At 42.2% G+C, this 21887-nt stretch overlaps 1 protein-coding gene across 1 annotated transcript in view; it reads left to right on the top strand.

Annotated features, from left to right (window-relative positions):
- The window catches only part of GALNT17 (polypeptide N-acetylgalactosaminyltransferase 17), a 278406-nt gene that overhangs the window by 171493 nt on the left and 85026 nt on the right, over nt 1–21887 (top strand). The window contains exon 6 of the mRNA XM_065418385.1: nt 13686–13803. Within this exon, the coding sequence (XP_065274457.1) occupies nt 13686–13803 (118 nt within the window). The remainder of the gene's footprint in view (nt 1–13685; nt 13804–21887) is intronic.

The following is a 21887-nucleotide window of genomic DNA, read 5'->3' as shown; positions in this document are numbered from 1 at the left end:
GAATTCTTCCATTGACCTAGCTACTGCCTCTCAGGGAGATGGATTACCTACCACCAGTAGGAGAACCTCTCCTGTCACTGGAGTGAGAGTCTACACTGACGTGCTGCTGCAGCGTTTCAAGTGCAGACAAGACCTAAAGATTTGAATTTAAAGTGGATTAGTCAAACTGTGTTAAACCTATGTGTGGACACTCTCATTCAGAATTAAAGTAGCTTCAATTTGGTTTAGCTTAATTCCCTGTATAGACAAGCCCTTAGTCATTGTCACCATCATGAAATTAGCTTTTTAGCCAAATTTTCAAACGGGCCTCAACTCTCTCCCTAAATTTGTGCCCAGGAGTTCTGTTTCTCACAAATCAAATAAATAACCCTGATTTGCATATACCAACACGCTCTTGTGAATGGAAGGTTTGTATGTGTAATAGATCTCCCACCTAAGTAGTCAACAGGGTTTGAACTCGTGACATTCTGTACCACAGCATACACTTCTATCACTTGAGCAGAAGAAGTATTTCCATTAGTTGATGGCAGTAGTTGGCTATTATCCTCCAGGAATGCAGCTTCGCTTGGGAAAAGGGTGCATTCTTTCTATGTGTTAACAGGTTGAAGTAAAGACTATGGAGGAGTCCAGGGTTTATCTTGACTAGCTAATTCAGGTTAAAACTACAAGCTGACTTGTCTTCACTAGGATTTTATGTTGTGTGTGTTACCATATGTTAGCAAACATGAAGTGAAAAACACACCTTTTGCCTAGCTCACTCAAGGCTGGTGGACTAGCCACTGGAGCTAACCGCAGTACACACTTCGCCAATATTACACATGCATGGAATATTCAGGAGCAATTTCAGAGGCTGTTTTTCAATGTTTGGTCCTTTAAATCTAATACCAGTTGACATTTGCTGGATTTTTTAGGGGGCCAGTGATACAATGGAATTAAAAACAAAAAGGCAAACAAAAATACCTCACCTGTTTGCCCTTTTCATTCGTAACATTCCCACCTGTGCTCGGCAAGTTGTGATTTGTTTGTAAGATGGAGCATAGGGAAAGTCTCCTTCTTAAGCTATCTCTTTTCCTGATTCTTGCTGTTCAATAACGTCCCAGACAGGAATGTTTTTTTCCTGTCATTCAGCATGTATTTTTCAGTGGCTTCCATTATTATCTGGCATATATATTAAAAGGATGCACTATTTATCTCCATCTGAGACTCCAAAACCTTTGTGTAGCCTTCTCCCCTGTAGGAATATCACTAATAAATCACTGCTTATAAGGGCCATATTACTTCCCACAACTCTGCCTTTGAGAACTGGGAGATTGCAAGGAGAAGAAATATTTCTGGCATGGTGGGAAATTCTACTGCACAGCCCTATTATTGTGGCTTTCAGTGGCGGCTGCATGTTGTCAGTTCTGTCAAAGCAAGCACAGCCTTTCCCTCTATGGTCAGAGGCCAGCGCATGGAGTCCCATAACCTCAGGCCAGAGATTCTGTGTTACATTTAAAAGGATGAGATTCTCCCTTTTCGTTTATCTTCCCGTTGCCGTAAGGAGTCACTTGTATTGAAATAGCCCTGGAACATGGCTTAAAATTAGCTGATGTTGAATAGCATCCTTTAAGTTTGTCCTGAGGGAGCTGGGCTTTTAAGAATCAGATAATTGCTGTAAAATTTTCTCAAGACCTTTGCCAAACAGTCTCATTTTAAAGGGTAACTATCTAATGAGCCTTATCCAGCGCTGCCACACAAGTGTGCTGTGATGTCCTCAAACTCATAACAACATCTTTAAATTAATTTGATACAACATTGCTCCTCTCTTGTCCACATATTAACAAAGCATGGAACTGAAATTATGGGAAAAAGAGAAGTGAAATGCCTTGCTTAAGGTTACACAGTGAATTGGCAACGGACCTGGGAATAAAACCTTGGATCCCCTTGCTCAAACTCAAAATTACAAATAATTCCTACTAGGGGGTTTGCTTTAATTGGCATTGTAGGTCTGGTTCTCCCTGGTATGCTAGCTGTGTAAGTGGGTGGAGGAAAGAGAAGAGAATGGTCCAAATGATCAAGTGGCTATTAATGGTGACATTCACCCCCATTTATGAAAATCTTGTAATAAGAATATTTTGGGTTGGTTATTGTAACTCTTTTTGGGAAGGAAAGCTCTGGGAAAGTAGATCTGGGAATTAGTGCTCCATCAAGGGTAGAAGGCCAGCTAGGAAAGGGGTGATGAAGAAACTGAAGCTGAGAGCATTTGAGAAGGAGAGAAGATTCTGGATTACAGACAGACAGACCAGTTGTTTAGGGTTTAGGATGGGTGTGGGGTCCCCCTAGAGGACTATCCTGTGCAAAGTTCAGATCTGGGAACTCTGGATCTAGGGTCTTGGTTCAGATCTGTAGTAGGATCTCTTTAAATCTATGTCGGAGGTCTGCCTCATTTTCCCCATAGTGTCAATCATTCACCAGCTCCCAATGCTGCAAGGTCATTGCAGAGATTCAACCCTGTGGCTAAATCTAAAAGAACATCAGTTCCAGAGTTTTACTCAAACTCCAACATAACCCCCAAAACAAATCTCCCTGCAACTCTTCCACAGGGGACAGCCCTCTGTCTGGAGGTCTGTCTTCTTTCACTTTGTCTTCAGCCCTTTTCCTGGGCTCTAATCAAACTTCCTTTTCCCCCTTGTATGCAGGCGCTGCTGCATCTCTTCAGGTGAGGCTCATCTTTACTCATGGACACTTGTAGTTGTAATTTACTGTGTGCAGCCACTGATATATCAGTATGTAGGGCTTACTAGCAAACTCCATTAACAGGGCAAATGGAGTCGGATTTGATTACTCTGTATTTGCATTCTATTGCATTTGAATAGACTTTTTCTAGAAACTGGACCATGATCCACAAGGTAAAAGTAAGGAGGTGGAAAGAACGGGAGAATCTAAAAGATCAAACAGTAGCCTGTGACGGGTTAGCCCAATGGAAAAATTAATTTTGTAAGAATTGGCGTTAAATAAAAGGAGAGTCACAAGAAGCAGTAAGAGTACAAAGCAGTCAGATGAGACAAAGCTTTCATGTGTTTTATCACATAAATATGGTCCGGAGTCTAACATCCTCATTCAGATGGAACAGTATCTTACTCCACAGAGAGTCTGATTGTTTTCAGTGAGACTTCTTGCTGAGTCAGATACTACTCAACATGAGCAAGGTGCCAGAGTAGGGTGACCAGACAGCAAGTGTGAAAAATCGGGACGGGGGTGGCGGCGGGTAATAGGCGCCTACATAAGAGAGAACCTCAAATATCGGGACGGTCCCTATAAAATCGGGACATCTGGTCACCCAATGCCAGAGACTCTGGCCTTGTGAATTTACAAACCTTTTAAAATAAAGGGTAGATTCCTAGCTGATGTAAATTGTCATAGCTGCATTGACTTCACTGGACAAGTTACACCAACTGATGTTCTGGCCGGAGTTTGTAACTCTGACGGCAATAGACTAGTATCAGGGACTCTATATAACCTACCATATGATGCCAAGAAGTACTCCGGCATTTTGAAAGTCTGTTATGGCAAGCGTGTCTGCACTAAAACCCTTGCTAAAAATCCCTAAAAATATGTTGGTGTGCAGGGAAATTGTGAGTGTTTAAGGGTGTCCTGTGATGGAAAATGCTGGGACTGCTCTGTTTTTTAAAAAAAAAAAAAAAGGGAAAAAAATGTCCTTAGGCTGTGACCTTGGTAGCAGTTGGATGTGAAATTTTATGTTGAATGCCTGAAGCTTGGAAGTTTCATAGAAGATTTGCTACAGCATCAGCTGCTGCACCTTAATACACCAGGGGTATAGAAAATGTAAACATGTGGTCCACCATTGTTACTGGTTGGCTAAAGTAGAACTGGAGTTGGAAGACTGAGTGACTCCTCAGGCATAAGGTTACAGCTCACACTGTCCTATCTACTGATTTTTTTCTCGCCACAGAAGTAGTACATTTGTGTGCGTGGCACATATAGTTACAGTTAATGTACAGTTAACAATAGTTACAGTTAATGTAACAGCTTTAATCCAAGAATCATAAAAGTGCTTTATAGATGTTGGCTCGCCATAGATATTACACTCATTTGACAGATGGGAAAGAGAGCCAAAGAGTGGTTAAATACTTTGCCTAAGGTCCCAAACTGAGTCTGTTATAGAACTGGGAATAGAACCATTTACACAACACTGACCAGGTCAAATACATAAGTAGAACTGACAGACTTTCAAAAATATATAGTTTTCAAGGGTTCTGTTTCATTAGAAGCTTCTTTAAAGCTTGTTAAGCTCATGCGAATTTCAAAAAAGACACTAAATCTAAGCTCTTTTATGCGATATCTCTTATTTTTAATTTGTTTCTAGGGATACTAGCGCTTAGCAAGAGTGGGAAAATCAGCCCCTCTGAAACAGACAATTCAGCAAGGTCATTGGCACAAGGAAGCCAGGATCATTCAAGAAACAACTATTTTGAATGCTATCCTGGGGATACTATTAACCAAGGAACATTGCCAGGGGCAAACCATCATTCCTTCTGTACACGTTTTATTACACTCTTATGAATGAAATCTAGCCAGTGTCTGCCCAAGCCATTATGGAGCTGATGAAGGGAGGCTCAGAGAAGGTTCTCGTCTGTGAAACTGCGTACCTTCATGTGTGAGGGTGAAGGAATATTTGAGTTTTTCTTGGAGAAGCAGCACTCACAAATGACTGTAATGACATAAGTATGCAGACTCCCATGTGATCCAGATCACATCAACACACCTGTGTACTACTATGCAGTGGTCACATGGAAAGCTTCTCAAATTGCTCAAATTAATGCACTGAAGTTTTGTATTAAAGTAACTATCTGCTTTATTGAACCCATCCAGGGTGCGTGGGCACTGTCATTCCCATGTAGTGGGCTTCTTGTAAAACGTGGGACTGGATTCTTTGGAGTGTCTCTTTCCTGTTATTCAGAGTTTTGGTTAGAGAGCTGGAGGGAGTCGTGAAAGGACCTGAGTCACACTAAATCAAATCCAGCTGAAAAGGTAGTTTGAGTCTTTAAAATGCTCATAGTAACATTGCAGTGAGACACTCCAACATATCTGATTTTTCCATTGTACAATTTGCTAAATCACATCACTGAAAACTTACTGTGAAATCTATTTATATCTAGTAACCCCTTGTGGGGCCCCAATGACCAACATAAATTGTGGCCCATCATTCCATTATTCTGATGATCCCAATGACTGTCCTAAAAAATATAGCTGTGATTGTGGCATCAGGGGACTGAGAGTTTATATCTGGGAATTACACTAACACAATAGAAGTTTTAAAATTCATTTCACTTCCAACAATGATGATATAGTAACCTGGGAAGATACAGATTCCTGATCAGGATTTCAGAACAATCAAACAAAAGGCTACCCCCGATGAATTCATGCTTGGTTTTAAACCAGACCCAATGCATGCTGGGATGGTCTTGGGCAAAAGTAGTTAGGGCTCTGCAGACACATTCAGTAAAGCTGATGGTCTCATCCTGAGCTTGAATTCAAGTATTCAGTAGCCTGAGACACTGAATTGCCAAATATAAATCTCCAAGAAGGAAGAGACATCCTTGACATAATTGACATATGGGCTTCAGGCTTCCTTCGCTTGTAACTCTGGTTCAGAGTATACTTTCTCTATCTACAAGCCCTCTCTCCTATAGTCCTTGACATGATACATTAAATCAACAAGTTGTAATAGAGGTAGTAACTAGTTTCTTCTGAACTGGTTTTGACCAACCGCAGAAGTGGATGGACCCTACGAGAGAAGCTATCCTCTCTGGTATTTCTAGCCCAGCTCAGCACCAAAAGTACTGAAATCTCATGAGACAGTCCGATTGTGTGATGCTTCCAGAATAACTTCCCCATCAATAGGTTTGGATGGGCAACTGAAGATTGTCAGAACTGCTAGTGATGGCCCCATCACTCTGGTTTCATTCATGGTACAGGAGACTTATTTCCACCAATATCTTCTCTCTTTATTTTTAATCGAAGGAGTTTTGTTCAGAGGAAAGTCTGTTGTACTTAGGGGTGATGGATACACAAGAAAACTGTTATGACTGATCTCTTTTTCTATAGCCTTGCTTTAGGCAAGCAGAAATAGGCAGCTAGATGGCTACTATCAGTTACTGAATAAGCATCTGTGGCTAAGATATTAACCTCGCTATAAACTGAAAAAGGCTTTCTTCAATACCACATGCTGGGATTTGATTTCTGCTCTACTGTGGTAAGAGTACACATCCCCTGGAATAAACCCCTATGTTATGCGCCCAGTTCTTTATTAACTCCTCATTATGTGCATCGGGCACCCGTGCATAGAAACACACATGTACAATAGTGACAAGTCATTTTTGTTTACAAATTACAATTACAAATTTGTTTACAAAATCCTTAATTTTGTCCATGTCTAAAAGAAAATTAAATACTATAAATAACAATATATTGTGCATATCTATTGAGCAGCGAGAACAGTACATACATAGTCTGCAAAGCAGATCAGGAAGGCTTTCAAGTATAGATGACTGTTAGCCACTGACTGAACTGTTTATCCACTCTGCTTTAATACTTAAACTCAAAGGGAAGTTTGTGTTTTCTAGATTTGTTGATTTCTGTTCCCCAAGGTTCAGAAAGATCTGAGTTTACAAACAGAGTTTCAGTGATGTACAGGAGACTGATCAATGATGTAGTTAACTTAAAATCTCTTTCGTTATGTATAGTGAATGCCCATAAATACATGCTCTTTTTTTAAAAAAGCAGTCAAAGATACGACAGAAAGCAAATGGAAATTTGGCCCTAGACCAGCTGTCGATAAAATCTATTTTTCTTAACTCCAACACAGACTTCCTTTAGGGAGAAGAAAATAATTGGTGGTCCACCACATGAGAGCCACTTTGTTAATACAACCAAGTTAGACAACTTACCTGAAGTTTACTAGATAACATGGGCCTGATTCTGTTCTCATTTCAATATAAAGCCAGATGTAATAGCAATGCAGTCACCGTAAATCCAACTGTAATCCCAGTTCACCAGTGTAATTGAGAATGGAATTCATATTTACCAATACTAGCTGAATCTCCTCCTGAGTTTGCAAAATTGGGCCAGAAATTTTGTGAGAACAGGCTTTTTAATGATTTTCCCAGTCTTTCCTGGTTCCATACAATCTTTGCAATACCTCCCAGCCGCAACCCAAAAGTGCAGACACAGGCAAAAATGAAAGACAGTGGGTGCAAATTTCCTATGGTTTTGGAACCTCAAAATCAAAATGCTTGTTTGAGTTTGATGTGGAGGGATGGGCAAGGGCAAGGGCTGGGGATGAGGCAGAAGCAGGGCAAGAGGATGTGTTTCTAGACAAACCCTCCACATTTACCCTAAATAGAACGGCTGGGTTACAGCCATGGGGCCTACTGTGGCCTCAGGTTTAGAGCGATATGGAGTGATTCCAAGGCTGAAGTACACCAGCTATATTCAATATGTCTCCTTCAGCCTTGCCTCTAAGGTGATGAGTCATCCCTGAACTAGAGCCTGAATAAACCACATGTGTTGATGAGGCATTCCTGTGTTAGGCTCCAGCCAATCCACAAGCCAGGAGCTGGTCTGGTGACTCTCGGGGCAGGTATATAAACCTTGTGGGAGAAACAGTAGCTCAGTTTACTCAATGTTGCTTCATGGATTGGAACTCTCCCCTGCCTGACAGCAGTAACACACTCTATAAGCCTTAGCCACCTTCTGTCTTGCTCTTGCGTCAGTCCTGTTCCTACTCCTGCTCCTGCCCCTTCCCCTACCTTGTTCTGACTCAGGCCTTGTTCCACCCCACTCTGGACTCCTGATTCCAGCTCTAACACCCCCTGCCTCTGCCCACTAAATGTGACTGTCATGGCTCTGACCATGCCCATCATGGTTTCTTACATTGTCAGCCTTTACTTGTATGGACATGAAAATTAAAAAAAACACAAATCCAACCAAACCCCCTTACTTGGTATATACACCTCTACCTTGATATAACGCGACCCGATATAACACGAATTCGGATATAACGCGGTAAAGCAGTGCTCGGGGGGGGAGGCGGGGCTGCGCACTCCGGTGGATCAAAACAAGTTCGATATAATGCGGTTTGACCTATAACGCAGTCAGATTTTTTGGCTCCCGAGGACAGCGTTCTATCGAGGTAGAGGTGTACATATTGTAACTTGTACTTTAAGTATAGTACTAATTGTATAGGAGAACTAACTAGACTATATTTCCTCTTCAATTCGGGAGAATGGTTTAGAAGTCTAGAGTATAATTGTGCACCAGAGAAAGGAAGAATATTAAAGTCTCTTAATTGACTAGGATAAATGTTTGCCTCTGTGTCTTATTTATCTTTATTTAGAGATTCATACTGAGGATAGTTCAGCCAGCTTTTTTTTATCTTTTGTCACTTATTTGTGTATAAGAGCCAAGTGAAATAATAGCAGGAAACTAACAAGCCATGGAATTCAGGATACAAAGCCAATAATTCCACTAAATATGAATCATCTCTGTTAATATTCTTTCTGCCAAATTCTACTTTTCGCTTCGCATTAAAGAAAAATTAGCTATCGGGACAAATAAAAAATGCATTGAGTGTGAGTTGATCTGTGTGTTTTCAAAACAAACTGTGCTAATGCTTTTAATTAAGGGGTAGGGAAAATGAAGGGCTTTATCATCCAGTCTCCTAGGGCTATTATTTCATTGTGGATGGGTCTTCTGTTATTCTAAATGTCCACCTTTTTTGAAGGATTTGCTGTTAAATCAAATGTAGTTTGTATTTAAATTCCAGCTTGCCACATGAGCCCTCATTTATTTGATAAGGAACCATTGTTCTGAAGAAGAATGTAGAGCTTAATTTGTATTGCTTAAGGGAGCTCAGGAATGCTCCATTTGCTCGTTTAGCATGTTAACGATATCATTTGGTCGGAAATGAATATGCAGCGCGATATAGTTGAGCAAAATTTGGAGGTGAAATTATAAACGCTCTGTCAGATTACTCACACACAAGGCTTCTGAAAGGACATGTTAAAGCGGTGCTGACAGCTTCATCACTGTTCCTGACTCTCAACTGGCTTTGGAGGGAGTGGCCATTCGCAGGGATGAGAGGATAATTTCAGTTTTCATGTTCATTTCAGGTCTGATCTAATGCTCAAAAAGATCAGTGGAAAGACTCCCATTGACTTTATTGGATGCTTAGGTTGGAGCTTTATGGCTTGAGCCAATAAAGTCATTGGAAAGACTCCCCACTAACTTCAGGAAGCATTGGATTAGATCCTGAGGCTTTGATCCTGCAAAGATGTGCGAGTACTCCCATTGATTTCAGTGGAACTACTCACATTACATTAAGTTAAGCACATGAATATTAGCGGGATCAGAGCTCTAGTCCTTAAAATATTTGACTGTCAAAAAGGATAACAATTTGTGGGGGAGGGGGTGTGCACGTGGGCCACTGTTCACTAAGAACTGGTCTGTGGCCACCAGCTGGTTAGAAAACTGGGGGTTTTCTTCTGGGGAAAAAATTGATTTTTTTGGTTAAAAGTATCAAAATCTGAAATATTTTCACCAAAAAAATAAAATATTTTGATTTTGAAATGCTAACTTGGTGCTTTAGGGGAGTTGTAGTTCACGTGTCTCATGCCCCTGTTCTCCTTCGTAGGCTGTGCTCCTTGGTCAGACTACATCTCCCATGATGCACCATGTTTTCTCCTCTTGGTGTGGGAAGGCGGTGCATCATGAAGTCCAGTTGGTCAGCCCTGCCCATTGAGGAGAAAGGGAGTATGAGGTATCCGAACTATCCCATGAATCACTGCAGCAGCATTTCAGAATCCAGATATTTCAGTTATCAGGCATTCCGTTTTTCGTCAAAAATGTTGTTTTGTAAACACCACCATTTTCCATTGATAAACAGTTTCACTGGAAAATTTTTGACCAGAACTAATTAGTATCTTTCTGTCACTAATGACCTAAACTAAATTTGATGTAGAAGCAAAAGGCCCCAGAGCCCCCATAACTAGATCCCACAGCAGCTAGACACCTGTAACTAGCCCATGCCAGTCAATTCAGGCTCAGGCTGCAGGGCTGTTCCAGTGCTGTGCTGATTTCTGGGCTCGGGTTGAGGCCGGGCTCTAGGACCCTGCAAGGCAAGAGGCTCCCAGAGCTCAGGTTCCAGCCTGAGTCCGGACGTTTATACAGCAATGAAACAGACCCGCAGCGTGAACCTGAGTTGGTTGGCACAGGCCAGCCGCGGGAGTCTAGTTGCTGTGTAGACAGACCCAAAGTCTCCATGCCAGCTTCCCAGTTCCGAAGACACGAGAGAAAAAGGGGTTGTGCACATTCTGTGACAGAAAAAGTGTGACTTTTCCTTTAGTTTAATTCCTGATGGTAATCCAGGAAAATGGAGCTATTAGATGTTGGCATCTCTAACGTGAGTATCATTTCAAAATGAATTGTTTCTGCTAAAGGTAGTAATCTTGCTACCATTAAAGCAATGAAATTGAATTCTTAAGTACTAGAGTAGAGCAAACCATGAAGTATTGTACTGCTTATTGAAACTAAGGATCAGATGGCTGCCTGAAAAAGAGTCTGTTTAAGGTAGAGTATTGATAGTTCCTGTATTTACTAATTTAATATGCCAATTGTTCTATGATTCTACGTTAAATCTGATAATAGAAATAATCTGCACTTAATACATATCACCCTTCATCCAAGGATCTCAGATAATTCACAAAAATGAATTAGGCCTCATACCATCTATGAGTCAACGAGTGCTACCTTTACTAAGGTACAGTAGTATTTGCCTCCCATTGACTCCCATGGGATGACTCGTGGTATAAGGTACAACCCAACCTGAGTATCACTATCTGGCCCTAAGCAAGGTAGAGAAGTACTGTAAATAGCAACTTTATAGATTGGTAAACTGAGGCACGGGGAGGTTCTGTGACTTGCCTCATTTAAAGCATGTTTGTTAAGTATGACACAGCATATCAGTGGTCGAGCCAGAAATAGAAGCCAGACTTCCTGACTCCTACTGCCTGGCTTCTACCACGAGACCAGACAGCCTTATAGGAAACAACATGTGCTCATGGGGAAATACAGTGAGTTTTCTAATGATCATATATGATAGAATTTGCATTAAAGGGTGAAAGTCTTCCCTGTGCAACCCAAGGCCTATGCGCTTAGTCATGGGGCTTAAGTAGGAGTTAACTGCTGCATAGGCTTGTGCTGTCCCTCTGTTCAAGGTTGAATTTCACCCTAGTGAGGGCAATACCACCTCTTAAATACTAGGTTTATTTCCTGACCCCAAAGGATACTGGGGACAGAGCTCCGTTTGTATATGGGAATAATTTAAGACCAAGGTGCTTTGGTGACTCTTCTGCAAATACTACAGTCATGTTTGATTTTTTCCTTGCTGATATCCATAAGGGGTCCAGGCTTTGCTTCTACAGCTAGGATCAAAGTGTAGATTAGACGGGGAGGGAGGGGGAGTGTCTTTTATTATTCCATTTTACATTGGAAAATATCCCAGAGGATTCAACTTTCCATATACCACAACCACAACAGATTTGCAAACCCCAAAGTAGCAAGAGTGTAACAATCTATTTGTTTTAAGCCACATGCTGTGTGGAAAATCATAATTTTAGGGATGGGGTTCTGTTCAACCATGCCCATATCCTCAGCTGGCATAAATCAGAATAGCTCCCTTGTTTCCAGTGAACCATCTACATCAGCTGAAGATCTGCCCTGTGTTTTCAAACAATATTTACATTTGTTCTATCCTAGTTATTGAAGAAGAAAGAAAACTGCCAGCAGTAGTAAATACACCTACCTATGAGTGCCCTTAATGTTTTATAGTTATTAGGAAAATATCCAGTGGGACTGTATTTCTTCTATATCGTTTTGTGCATATGTTAATGTCAGTCCCTGACACACACTCATTTTTCTTAATCCTTTTCTCTTAATGGATACCTTGAGCTTGGCTGGCCTTCCAGAGGCTGAGAGTAATAATTTTGCTTCATCAATTAGAAAGCAAGAACTTTTGCAGGATTCTGGAGTCAAATCTTTCGCACCCACCCTCTCGAGAGTAACTCTGGCTATTGGTAGAGCTGGAAAAATTATGCAACAAAATATTGTGTGAATATTTGTTCAGTGTTTTTAATGAATTTGCTTCTGCCACATGATTGTCGTCGTTATTCATTAGTGAGGCATATTTCCTTCTCTGGAATTATATTATTATTGTTATAATTTATATCACCCTGCAGATCCCACCCATGATCATGGCCCCATTTGATTAGTCATTGTGCAAGTACATAGCAAAAAAAGAATTGTTATCCTGGAGAGCTTACATTCTAAATAGACGAGAGAAAAAAGGGAGAGTGGAAGGTAGTAGTAGTATTCCTACTCTACCAATGGGGAACTGAGGCAAAGAGACATTAAGTAACTTGCCCAAGGTCACCCAGGAAGTCTGTGGATGAGCTAAGTTCAGTGCCTTAACCACAGAACTTCCCTTGCTCCCTTTAATATATATAGGCGGTTTAGCAGTTGAATTTTGTGCAGTCTTACTTCAGTGGCAAAATAATATCTAGGGTTACCATATTTTAATAAAACAAAAAGAGGACACTCCACGGGGCCCTGCCCCCACCCCAACTCCGCCCCTTCCCTGCCCCGGCCCCGCCCGACTCCACCCCTTCCCCACCCAACTCCGTCCCTTCCCCAAAGTCCCCACCCCAACTCCGCCCCCTCCCCAGAACGCTCCGCCCCCCTGCTCCTCCCCCTCCCCTGCTTCCCGCGAATCAAATGTTCGCGGGAAGCCTGAAACAGGCAGGCAGCACGTAAGCTGGGGCGGGGGAGGGGGAGGGGGAGGGGGGTGCGAGGAGGCGTGGCCCAGTCCGGCCCCCCCGGCCTAGCGGCTCTCTCCGGCGGCCGGCCCCGGCCAAGAGGCTCTGGCCCCGGCGTCTCCGGCCCGGCTTGGCTCGGGCCCTGGGGCGCCGGCCCCAGTTCTGGCCGAGCGCGCCGGCCCCGGCCGAGCGGTTCCGGCCCCAGCCCAGGCCCTAGCGACTCCAGCAGCTCCGAGCAGCTCTGGCCCCGGCCCCAGTCCCAGCCCTGGCCGAGCGGCGCCAGCCAGCGGCCGAGCACCCCCAGCCCCGGTCCCAGCGGCTCCGGCCCAGCTTGGCTCGGGCCCCGGTTCTGGCCAAGCGGCTCCGGCTCCAGCCCCAGCGGCTCCAGCCCGGACCCAAGCCCCACGAACCCTCCCTATTTTCCCGGACATGTCCAGCTTTTTGGAATTTCCTCCCAGACTGGGATTTGAGAACCAAACAGCCCGACATGTCCGGGAAAATCCGGACGTATGGTAACCCTATAATATCTCCCAAATAATGCTCCAATTCTACAAGCACAGTGCTTACTACTGTGAAGCTGGTAGCACTACCCAGCGCAGGCCGCACTGAAGTCAATAGGAGCTTACCAAAGACTCCAATGGCATCAGGATCAGGCCTTATTTTAGGTATTAGGTAACTTCCATTGATTAAATAAACCTACAGTCCTTTTTTAAAAAAAAAAAAGAAAGAAAGAAAAAAGGAAAATGACAACTAAAAATTTTGCATTGCTCATAATGCTGTTTCTATTGGTTTTTTTTTTTTCTCCTCCTGCAGGACACCTGCTATGATTGGCTGTTCATTTGTTGTAAACAGGAAGTTCTTTGGAGAAATAGGTCTTCTGGATCCTGGAATGGATGTATATGGAGGAGAGAACATAGAGCTAGGAATTAAGGTTTGTGAAATTGTTACCATTCTGTGCAATTTTTCTTGAAATTGTATTTTTAAAGAACTCATCCACAAGTATCTTTTTTAAAGACCAAAATCAATTAGAATCTGCATTACAGTCGAGCACATGATACTTTCAGTGGCACCTTAAAGAAAGAGTAAAGAAAACATTTAGTTACTTATTGGGAGTATATTTTCTCCTGTCCCCCAATATTTGCATATGGGGCAAAGCCTGCTAAAACCAAAGGGAGCATTTCCAATTATTTAAGTAGGCTTTGGATCAGGTCTATAGCATCAGTTCATGATAACAAATTATAGATATGCGAAATATCAAATCCACTGTCAAAGAAAATATCATGCTTGTGTCTCTCACAGAAATAGTCTCATGGAAGGTGATGGGGATACTCGTTGTGAATACCACAAGCATGATTTGAATGCTAAAACATCTTTTACAGACATTTAACAGCCACATAATAAAGTGCATGTATAAATTGGTGTAACCCACTTTAATTATGATATATCAATAGGCGTATTTTCAGTAACTGCCACAATAAACTACACAAGAAACTCCTGCTTACAATGTCTTCTAGTGCAACTTCAATTCATTACTATAAAGATATTAGATGTGGTTTAATGATTTGATTGTTTCCATAATTAGAGCCCTACCAAATTCACAGCCATGAAAAACGCGTTACGGACCGTGAAATCTGGTCTCCCCACCCCCTGTAAAATCTGGTCTTTTGTGTGCTTTTACCCAATACTATACAGATATAACGGGGGAGACCAGCGTTTCTCAAATTGGGGGTCCTGACCCAAAAGGGACTTGCTGGGGGGTCACAAGGTTATTTTAGGGGGGTTGCTGAATTGCCACCCTTATTTTTGCACTGCCTTCAGAGCTGGGTGGCCGGAGAGCGGTGGCTGTTGGCCAGGCACCCAGCTCTGAAGGTAGTGCCCTGCCAGCAGCAGCGCAGAAGTAAGGATGGCAATATCATACCATGCCACCCTCTGTGCTGCTGCCTTCAGAGCTGGGCTCCCGGCCTGCAACCGCCACTCTCCAGCTGCCCAGCTCTGAAGGCAGCACCGCTGTCAACAGCAGCGCAGAAGTAAGGGTAGCAGTATCGTAACCTCCCTACAATAACCTTGCGACCCCCCCCCACACACACACACACACAATTTCTTTATGGGACCCCTACGATTACAACACCATGAAAGTTCAGATTTAAATAACTGAGATAATGAAATTTATTATTTTTAAAATCCCATGACCCGTGAAATTGACCAAAATGCACCGTGAATTTGATAGGGCCCTATCCATAATATATCACAAAGTGGTTCATAGACAAAAGATTTCAATGCTTGCAAACAAACTTGCAGTGGCGGAGTCTATGGAGATCCAATCAAGCCTGGGCTTAGAACATACTATTGGTTAGATTAAGGAGCTGATAGTGGGAGAGACTTGAAACTTGCTCGTAACTGAAAAATTGAATTAGTGCTGTTGTAAAAAATGAAAAGTCATTGTTTATTTCATAGATTTTCCAGATGATATCTGCTTTGCTAGACAATCAAAAGCAACTTATAAAATCTGTTTTTATTGGGTGTGGGGAATAGTAATCTTATTTAAACAAGGGAATAGAAGATAAAGGCCTTAAATATGCCACGCAATTCCACTCCTTATGGGGTAATTATTGCACCATGAGCATGCAATTGATGCCCTGAGTCTAGAGGTATCAAACTCTCTTGTAACCACCTTCATTTGTTTGTTTCACTTTTTTATGTTGCTATCATTCAGCGATTGACAGAGATGGTATAGTATTTAGTAAAACTATTCTTCTCCTAGTTAATAATTCAACCCATCTGTTTAGTCTTAGAGGATTTCAATGGAGATTGCTAGAAAAGTAAGATAGTTGTTCAAGGTACAAGCAATGATCAGAGATGTAATATTTTTTAATTTTTTTTTACATTGTGGATCTATTAAAAGGATAGCTAGAATATCTCTACTTGAAAGATTTTGAAAATTCCCACCACCCCATCCTAATCTTTATTTTTTCCAATGTGTATACATGCACGCACACACATATTATATATACACACTCTGGCCAAGACTTTCAAAAGTAATTAGTGGTTTTGGGTGTATATACATGTGGGGCTCAAACTTATGACTTTTTTTAAAAGGCCTGCTTTTCAAACGGTGCTGAGCATGTCCCCTCTGAAATCAACCTCCTTTAAGGTGTCTCAAGTTGGGCATCCAAAACTGCAGGTAAATAAAATTGCTAGTCACTTTTGAAAATGTTGGCCTTCGTGTAAAAGCTCACAGTTACACCATATGGGCCCAGTCTTGCTCACAGTGAAGTTGTTTGGTGTTTTGGTACTAAATTCAATAGAATGGTGGCTCTTGTCACAGTTGGTCTGGTTTGCACTGTATATCAAGGTTCCATTTATAAATTGTTTATACAGGGTTAATAAATAATTAATTGACATTTTAATAAATATAGCATCCAACCAACCAATAAATTGTTTTAAACTCTGGCTTACAACCATCTATAATATGCTTATAACAGAAACCATATGCTCAGAAACCATTGCTAAAGTTTATCTTAATATGAAATGTTTGATTGGTTGCTGAATAATTTTAAAGTGTGGCAGTTGTCAAAAAGTAATTGTGTGGTTCTTTGTTTACTCTGTCTCAATGCCTCTCAGCTCAAAAGTGACTCAGTTTACAAGTCAGAAGATAATGGTTTTCTCTTTGGTGATGATGCAAGTTCCACTTTCTTTCTGAAAATCATGCTGTATTTTAATATAGTTTAATATTTATATTACTAAAAAACCCATCATATGTTTCTGGGTGCATACACCTATCTCCTAGAACTGGAAGGGACCCCAAAAGGTCATCGAGTCCAGCCCCCTGCCTTCACTAGCAGGACCAAGTACTGATTTTGCCCCAGATCTCTAAGTGGCCCCCTCAAGGATTGAACTCACAACCACCCTGGGTTTAGCAGGGCAATGCTCAAACCACTGAGCTATCCCTCGTCCAATGTATGCATGTATACATTTGTTTTCAAGTACAAAAATTAGACCATAGACCAAAGGGACAAAAGCCCACCATCTCAGACATCCCGCAAAACCATCAGTTCAACATACCACGGCAGGGGTTCTCACAACACATTTTTGGTGGCCTCAGAGCGGCCACCAACTCTTGCTGGTGGCCGCTCTGACAATTTTAACTAAAATTCCTAATTAAGTTTAGGAAAGACAAATAAATATGCACATATACTTGTCCAGAACATTGCCATTTTATGATGTTGAGATTTTTTTGCACACTCAATAATAAAAATCATGTATACTTGTCTCTATTCTTTACTGGACCTAAACAGAATAGAAAACACAAATAAGGGCATGTTCTTGTCTTTGTTGTTGTTGTTTGTTTGTTTGTTTGTTTAGTTTGCTTTTCTGGTTTCCTTTTTAAAGACTTGCTAGCTAGTAAGCTGCTGCTGTGAAAAATGATATTAACAAACATACAAATATCACTTTTCACAGCAGCAGACTTACTCAGCCCTGGCAAGCCCAGGGACAAATTAAGCTCTGGATGGGGCGGTGGGTAGGGAGGCATTGGGGGCCGGAGGCAATGGGGAGAATGGATGGGGGAGGCAATGGGGGTCAAGGGAGAATGGATGGGGGTGAGCCCAGGGCCGGAGCCTGTTGCCCACCACCCCAGGGAAGGGGGGGAACTCACTAGCAGCCTGTTCCTCCAGCATTTGTCTCTCCCCTCTGGCGGCCTCGGGGAGGGGGCACTGCTTTGCCCCCCTCCCCCATCACTGCCCAGGAGACTGTGTCCGCAAGAAAAGCCCCCAGTGGCCGCATGCAGCCACGGTGGCCGCATTTGAGAAACGCTGTTCTATGGTACAATTAAATGAAGGTGATCTAAAGAAAAAGGATAACAGTAAAAAAATAAGGTTTTATCTTGTCCTGTATTTAAAAAGAACATGTACTTTACAAGAATCTGATTTATAAATATGTCCATATATATGTACAGTACATATGGCTATAAAATGCAATAAAAGAAATCTATCTATTTACTTGCTGTTACTAATTAGTTCAAATGAGAGCATTGACAGATTAGTTAAGTGGTTCACTCTGACAAAAAAGTTATCCATGGTTAGGGCTGCAGATAACCCTGGCACTAGGGTTTTTGCTGCCCTCTACAAAGTGGAAAACATCCTCCTACCCTGTAGTCACTCAAATAATAATAAACCCACTAAACATTTTGCTGCCTCTAATTTCTTGCTGCCCTAGGCAATTTCTTGTTCTACTTGCAGGGTAAACCTGGCCCTGGCATGGAGCACAGATTGTTCTTTGTATTACTGTCGTTCCTTTTATCTCCCTACACTCTAGAAGGAGTTCACATCTTGTGCTTAGTCTCTCTCCCTGTCCCTAAAGCCGACTAGTTCATATCCTGAGGCAGCACTAAAAAAAAAAAAAAAAGAATAAAATCGCTGTCAGCCTGTTCTTGGCAGAGAAAATGGTGGTGTCCACTAGGCAAAGGAGTTCAGGGTAATATTTCAACGGAGATGTTTTCAACAGCATTTATTTATTTATTTATTTATTCGTTCATTTATGTCAAGCTATTCCTGGCCATTGATTTATCCCAGTGCTAGGTCTTACTACACTTGCCGCATGCCAGGCCTGTATATTTGAACAGCATTCCCTAGAGTTAGCAACAAATACCTTCCACAGCAGGCCATTTTTTATCAAAATTCTACCCTTCACGGTTATTCCACAACAGCAGAGTTGGTCACCAGCTCTACCTGCTGTGGCTGGAGAATATCGAAGCCCTAGATGTCTGAGCAAAGGGCAGTTGTAAGAGTGCATCAGCTTTTGAACTCTGTGGACATTTTCACTTCACTAATATAAAGCCCTTGAGTGTGGTCTCAGGACACCCCTTGACTTCAGAGGTAGATTTGGGCCTTTACCAATGTCAAGGTTGTATATTATGTATGCAGTTCCAGCCTCGGTGTGGGAAAGGACTTAAGCACACACTTTTCATGAAAAGTTTCATCACAAATCCAATTTTCCAACATCAGAAATTTTCTATCAAAACTCTTTTATCAGCCATAGCACTGCTATTACCTCTAGTGGTGAGAGGGACATTTGCTCTGGTAGCTTCTTTCCTGAGGTGGCCAGCAATATGGCAAATTAGTATGAGTTTTCCATTCATTGTTAATGGAGACCGATTTAGTCCAGTGATCTAGGCCTGTGAGAATCTATAACGCATTACCCAATTCCCTCAAATAACTGGTCTCCTCAACATGCACAGTCGTTTCTCCAGGCCAGTGAGGATTTGGGGAATCGGTAATAACTTATGAATTCTGTGTATGATTATGAACACTTTGCAGTTTTATCAAGCTGCAAGCTCCATTTTGAATGTGCAGCCCCCTTTGCCTTCTCCGTTGTCTGTTTGCCTTCATGTTGAATTGAAATTCCAAAGGCTGGTGACAAAGGTATAAGAAAAGAGGGTTGTTGACTTAAAGTGCACTCCTATTGAAATGGAATAGCCCTAAAAATAGACTGGCTCCTAACCAGGAGAATTGGTCTATCAGAGGCGAGGTCGCCTTGGCAATTACCGTAAGTCACCTGCGGCGGCTGAGCAGGATGTCACCCCACAAAGGGGGCTAAAAGCTATAAAAGGGCAGGAGCTGCTTTACTCAGGGGACCATTTTTCTCCAGCTCAATATGAGGGAGAAGCAGTCCAGCATGTAGACGCTTGTTGAGGCAGGGGGAACCCTGCCTGCTTGCCCCCAAGGACTCCCAAGGGAATGGTGAGCTAGTGCTGGGCATTGCATTTAGGCTGCTTATTGTTTTCTAAATGATCTGTACTTTCTTGTGCTTAGTTGTTAGGTGAAAGAGCAAGGGTGTTAGAATTCTGTGCCGACTCGGTGTTATATGCTTTAGGCCTTCTGAGAGACTTAACCAGTAAACTGGAAGGGATTCTGGTGGGATTCTGGAAGAGGGTGTGTTTAAGCTATGGGCATAGGCAGGTGGATAACAGGTACCAGCTCTCACAAGAAGTACAACACACCGGGTCTGGATAGTGGCTGGGCTCTATCCAGGTTCCTGGAGCTGTAACAATGCCCCTTCTGCATTTGCAAACTTTGGCCAAAAAAATCTATTCAGAAAACTTCCACTCCCACTTTTGTTTTGTTTTTTAAATGAAAATTTTTTGTGGGTACGGTTTTTAGTGAATGTTTGAACTGCAAGGAAACCATTTGCTTTTAATATGCATCACGCTGTTTCTTTGTGTGTGAGGGTTGTATGGATTTTCACGGTTGGTCACAGAGAGTTACTGAGATGCCCCAGGAAACTATATATGATGTTTGTTTTGAACAAAGGTTTATTTTGTGTGTGTTGCCATCATTTCAAGCCCTGGGGATGGGTTACAAGGTTGTTTTCAGCAATGTCATGCATTGCTAATTAAACTCATTTAAACTGTCTTTTAGAGATTAATTTAATCAATAAGGATATTATTACTCCTTTGATAGTATCATTTGTACGAATCATCACTTGATGAAGACAATTAACTCAGAATGCTTATTAGCTGATCCATCCCACACCTTATTTGTGTAGTAGGAATCAGTCACAGATTTAATTAAGAAAATTACAATTCAAGGATTTCTTTGAGGCTTGGTGGATGACTCTGTCTTTGTTTTACATGAATGTTTAATCTATTGTCGTTTGGGTTTGGTCATTTATTTTTATCTATTTCTTTTTTTAGAGGAGAAAAAGGTGTGTTCTCATTTCAAAGGCTGAGGGCATGGCTACACGTGCAGATGTAGAGCACTTTGTGTTAAACCAGCCTTCGGAGAGTGCAGTAGGGAAAGCGCTGCAGTCTGTCCACACTGGCGTGGTCACATTAGCAGCTCTTGCAACAGCCACAGAAAGCAGTGCATTGTGGTAGCTATCCCAGCATGCAAGTGGCTGCAACGTGCTTTTCAAATGAGGGGGTGGGGTGGAGTGTGACAGGGAGTGTGTTGTGTGTATGTGGGGGGAGAGAGAGTGGGTTGGGGGGGGCTCAGAGCATGTCAGCATGCTGTCTTGTAAGTTCAGACAGCAACAGACCCCTGTCCCCCCCCCACCTCTCTCTCTCACACACTGCATTCCACAGTAATGGTTGCTTTGTTTTGGAGCAGATAAGCAGCCGGCTGTCAGAAACGGAGCTTTCAAAGGGCACATTGGCATGCCTGCAGTGATTCCAAAACAATGACAAGAGTGGCCACTTGACTTCAGGGGATTGTGGGACGTTTCCGGAGGCTGATCAGAGCGCAGTAATGCAACACCTCGTTCACACTGACGCCTGGGCGTTTCAGCTAATGCGCACCAAGTGTTAATCTTCTCACCGAGGTGGAGTACCAGGAGCGCTCTAGCCCTGGAGTCAGAGTGCTCTACGTGCCTTGCCAGTGTGGACAGGTAGTGAGCTAGGGCACCCGAGTCTGCTTTAATGCGCTCTAACTCACAAGTGTAGCCAAGCCCTGAGTTTTCCTAACTAGTCACCTAAATGTCTCATGTCAATCTCAGATGGGCTCATCCAAATGTGCAGTTGTGCATGCAAAAGAGGTAACAGTAAACCCATTTGCACATTCATATGTGCTAGCGGAGGACTGGTCTTAATAAGGGTAATGAATTCTGAGAGGTTGGCTCCAGGTAATATATGCAAATGGGTGGAATCAAACATTTTGGGGTGGTTGTTAGTTTATTAATAATTATTTAGGCTCTAATTCCACAACCATTCATACACATTAGTAACTTTATAATTAGGGGGTGAAATTTACCCCTGTGCAGAGGGCGCAAGGACTGTGCACCCCTTAACTCCCACATAAGTTCTCAAGATGGCACTTCAATGGTACATAAGTCCGGGATGGGCCCTGTGCACAGGGTGAATTTTACCCACAAATAGTCTCATTGAATTTATATGAGTAAAATTACTCTCATGCTTAAGTGTTTGCAGAATCAGGACCTTAGAAACAAAAAATATATATTTAGTTTCCTTTTTAGCACAGAGGAGCTCATGGATTTCTGTATGTAGAAAATCAAATGTTTTTT

Source organism: Emys orbicularis, chromosome 17, assembly GCF_028017835.1.
Source record: "Emys orbicularis isolate rEmyOrb1 chromosome 17, rEmyOrb1.hap1, whole genome shotgun sequence".
Taxonomy (NCBI): domain Eukaryota; kingdom Metazoa; phylum Chordata; order Testudines; family Emydidae; genus Emys; species Emys orbicularis.
Note: the sequence above shows the minus strand (reverse complement) of the source record. Positions and strands in the feature narration are given on the sequence as shown.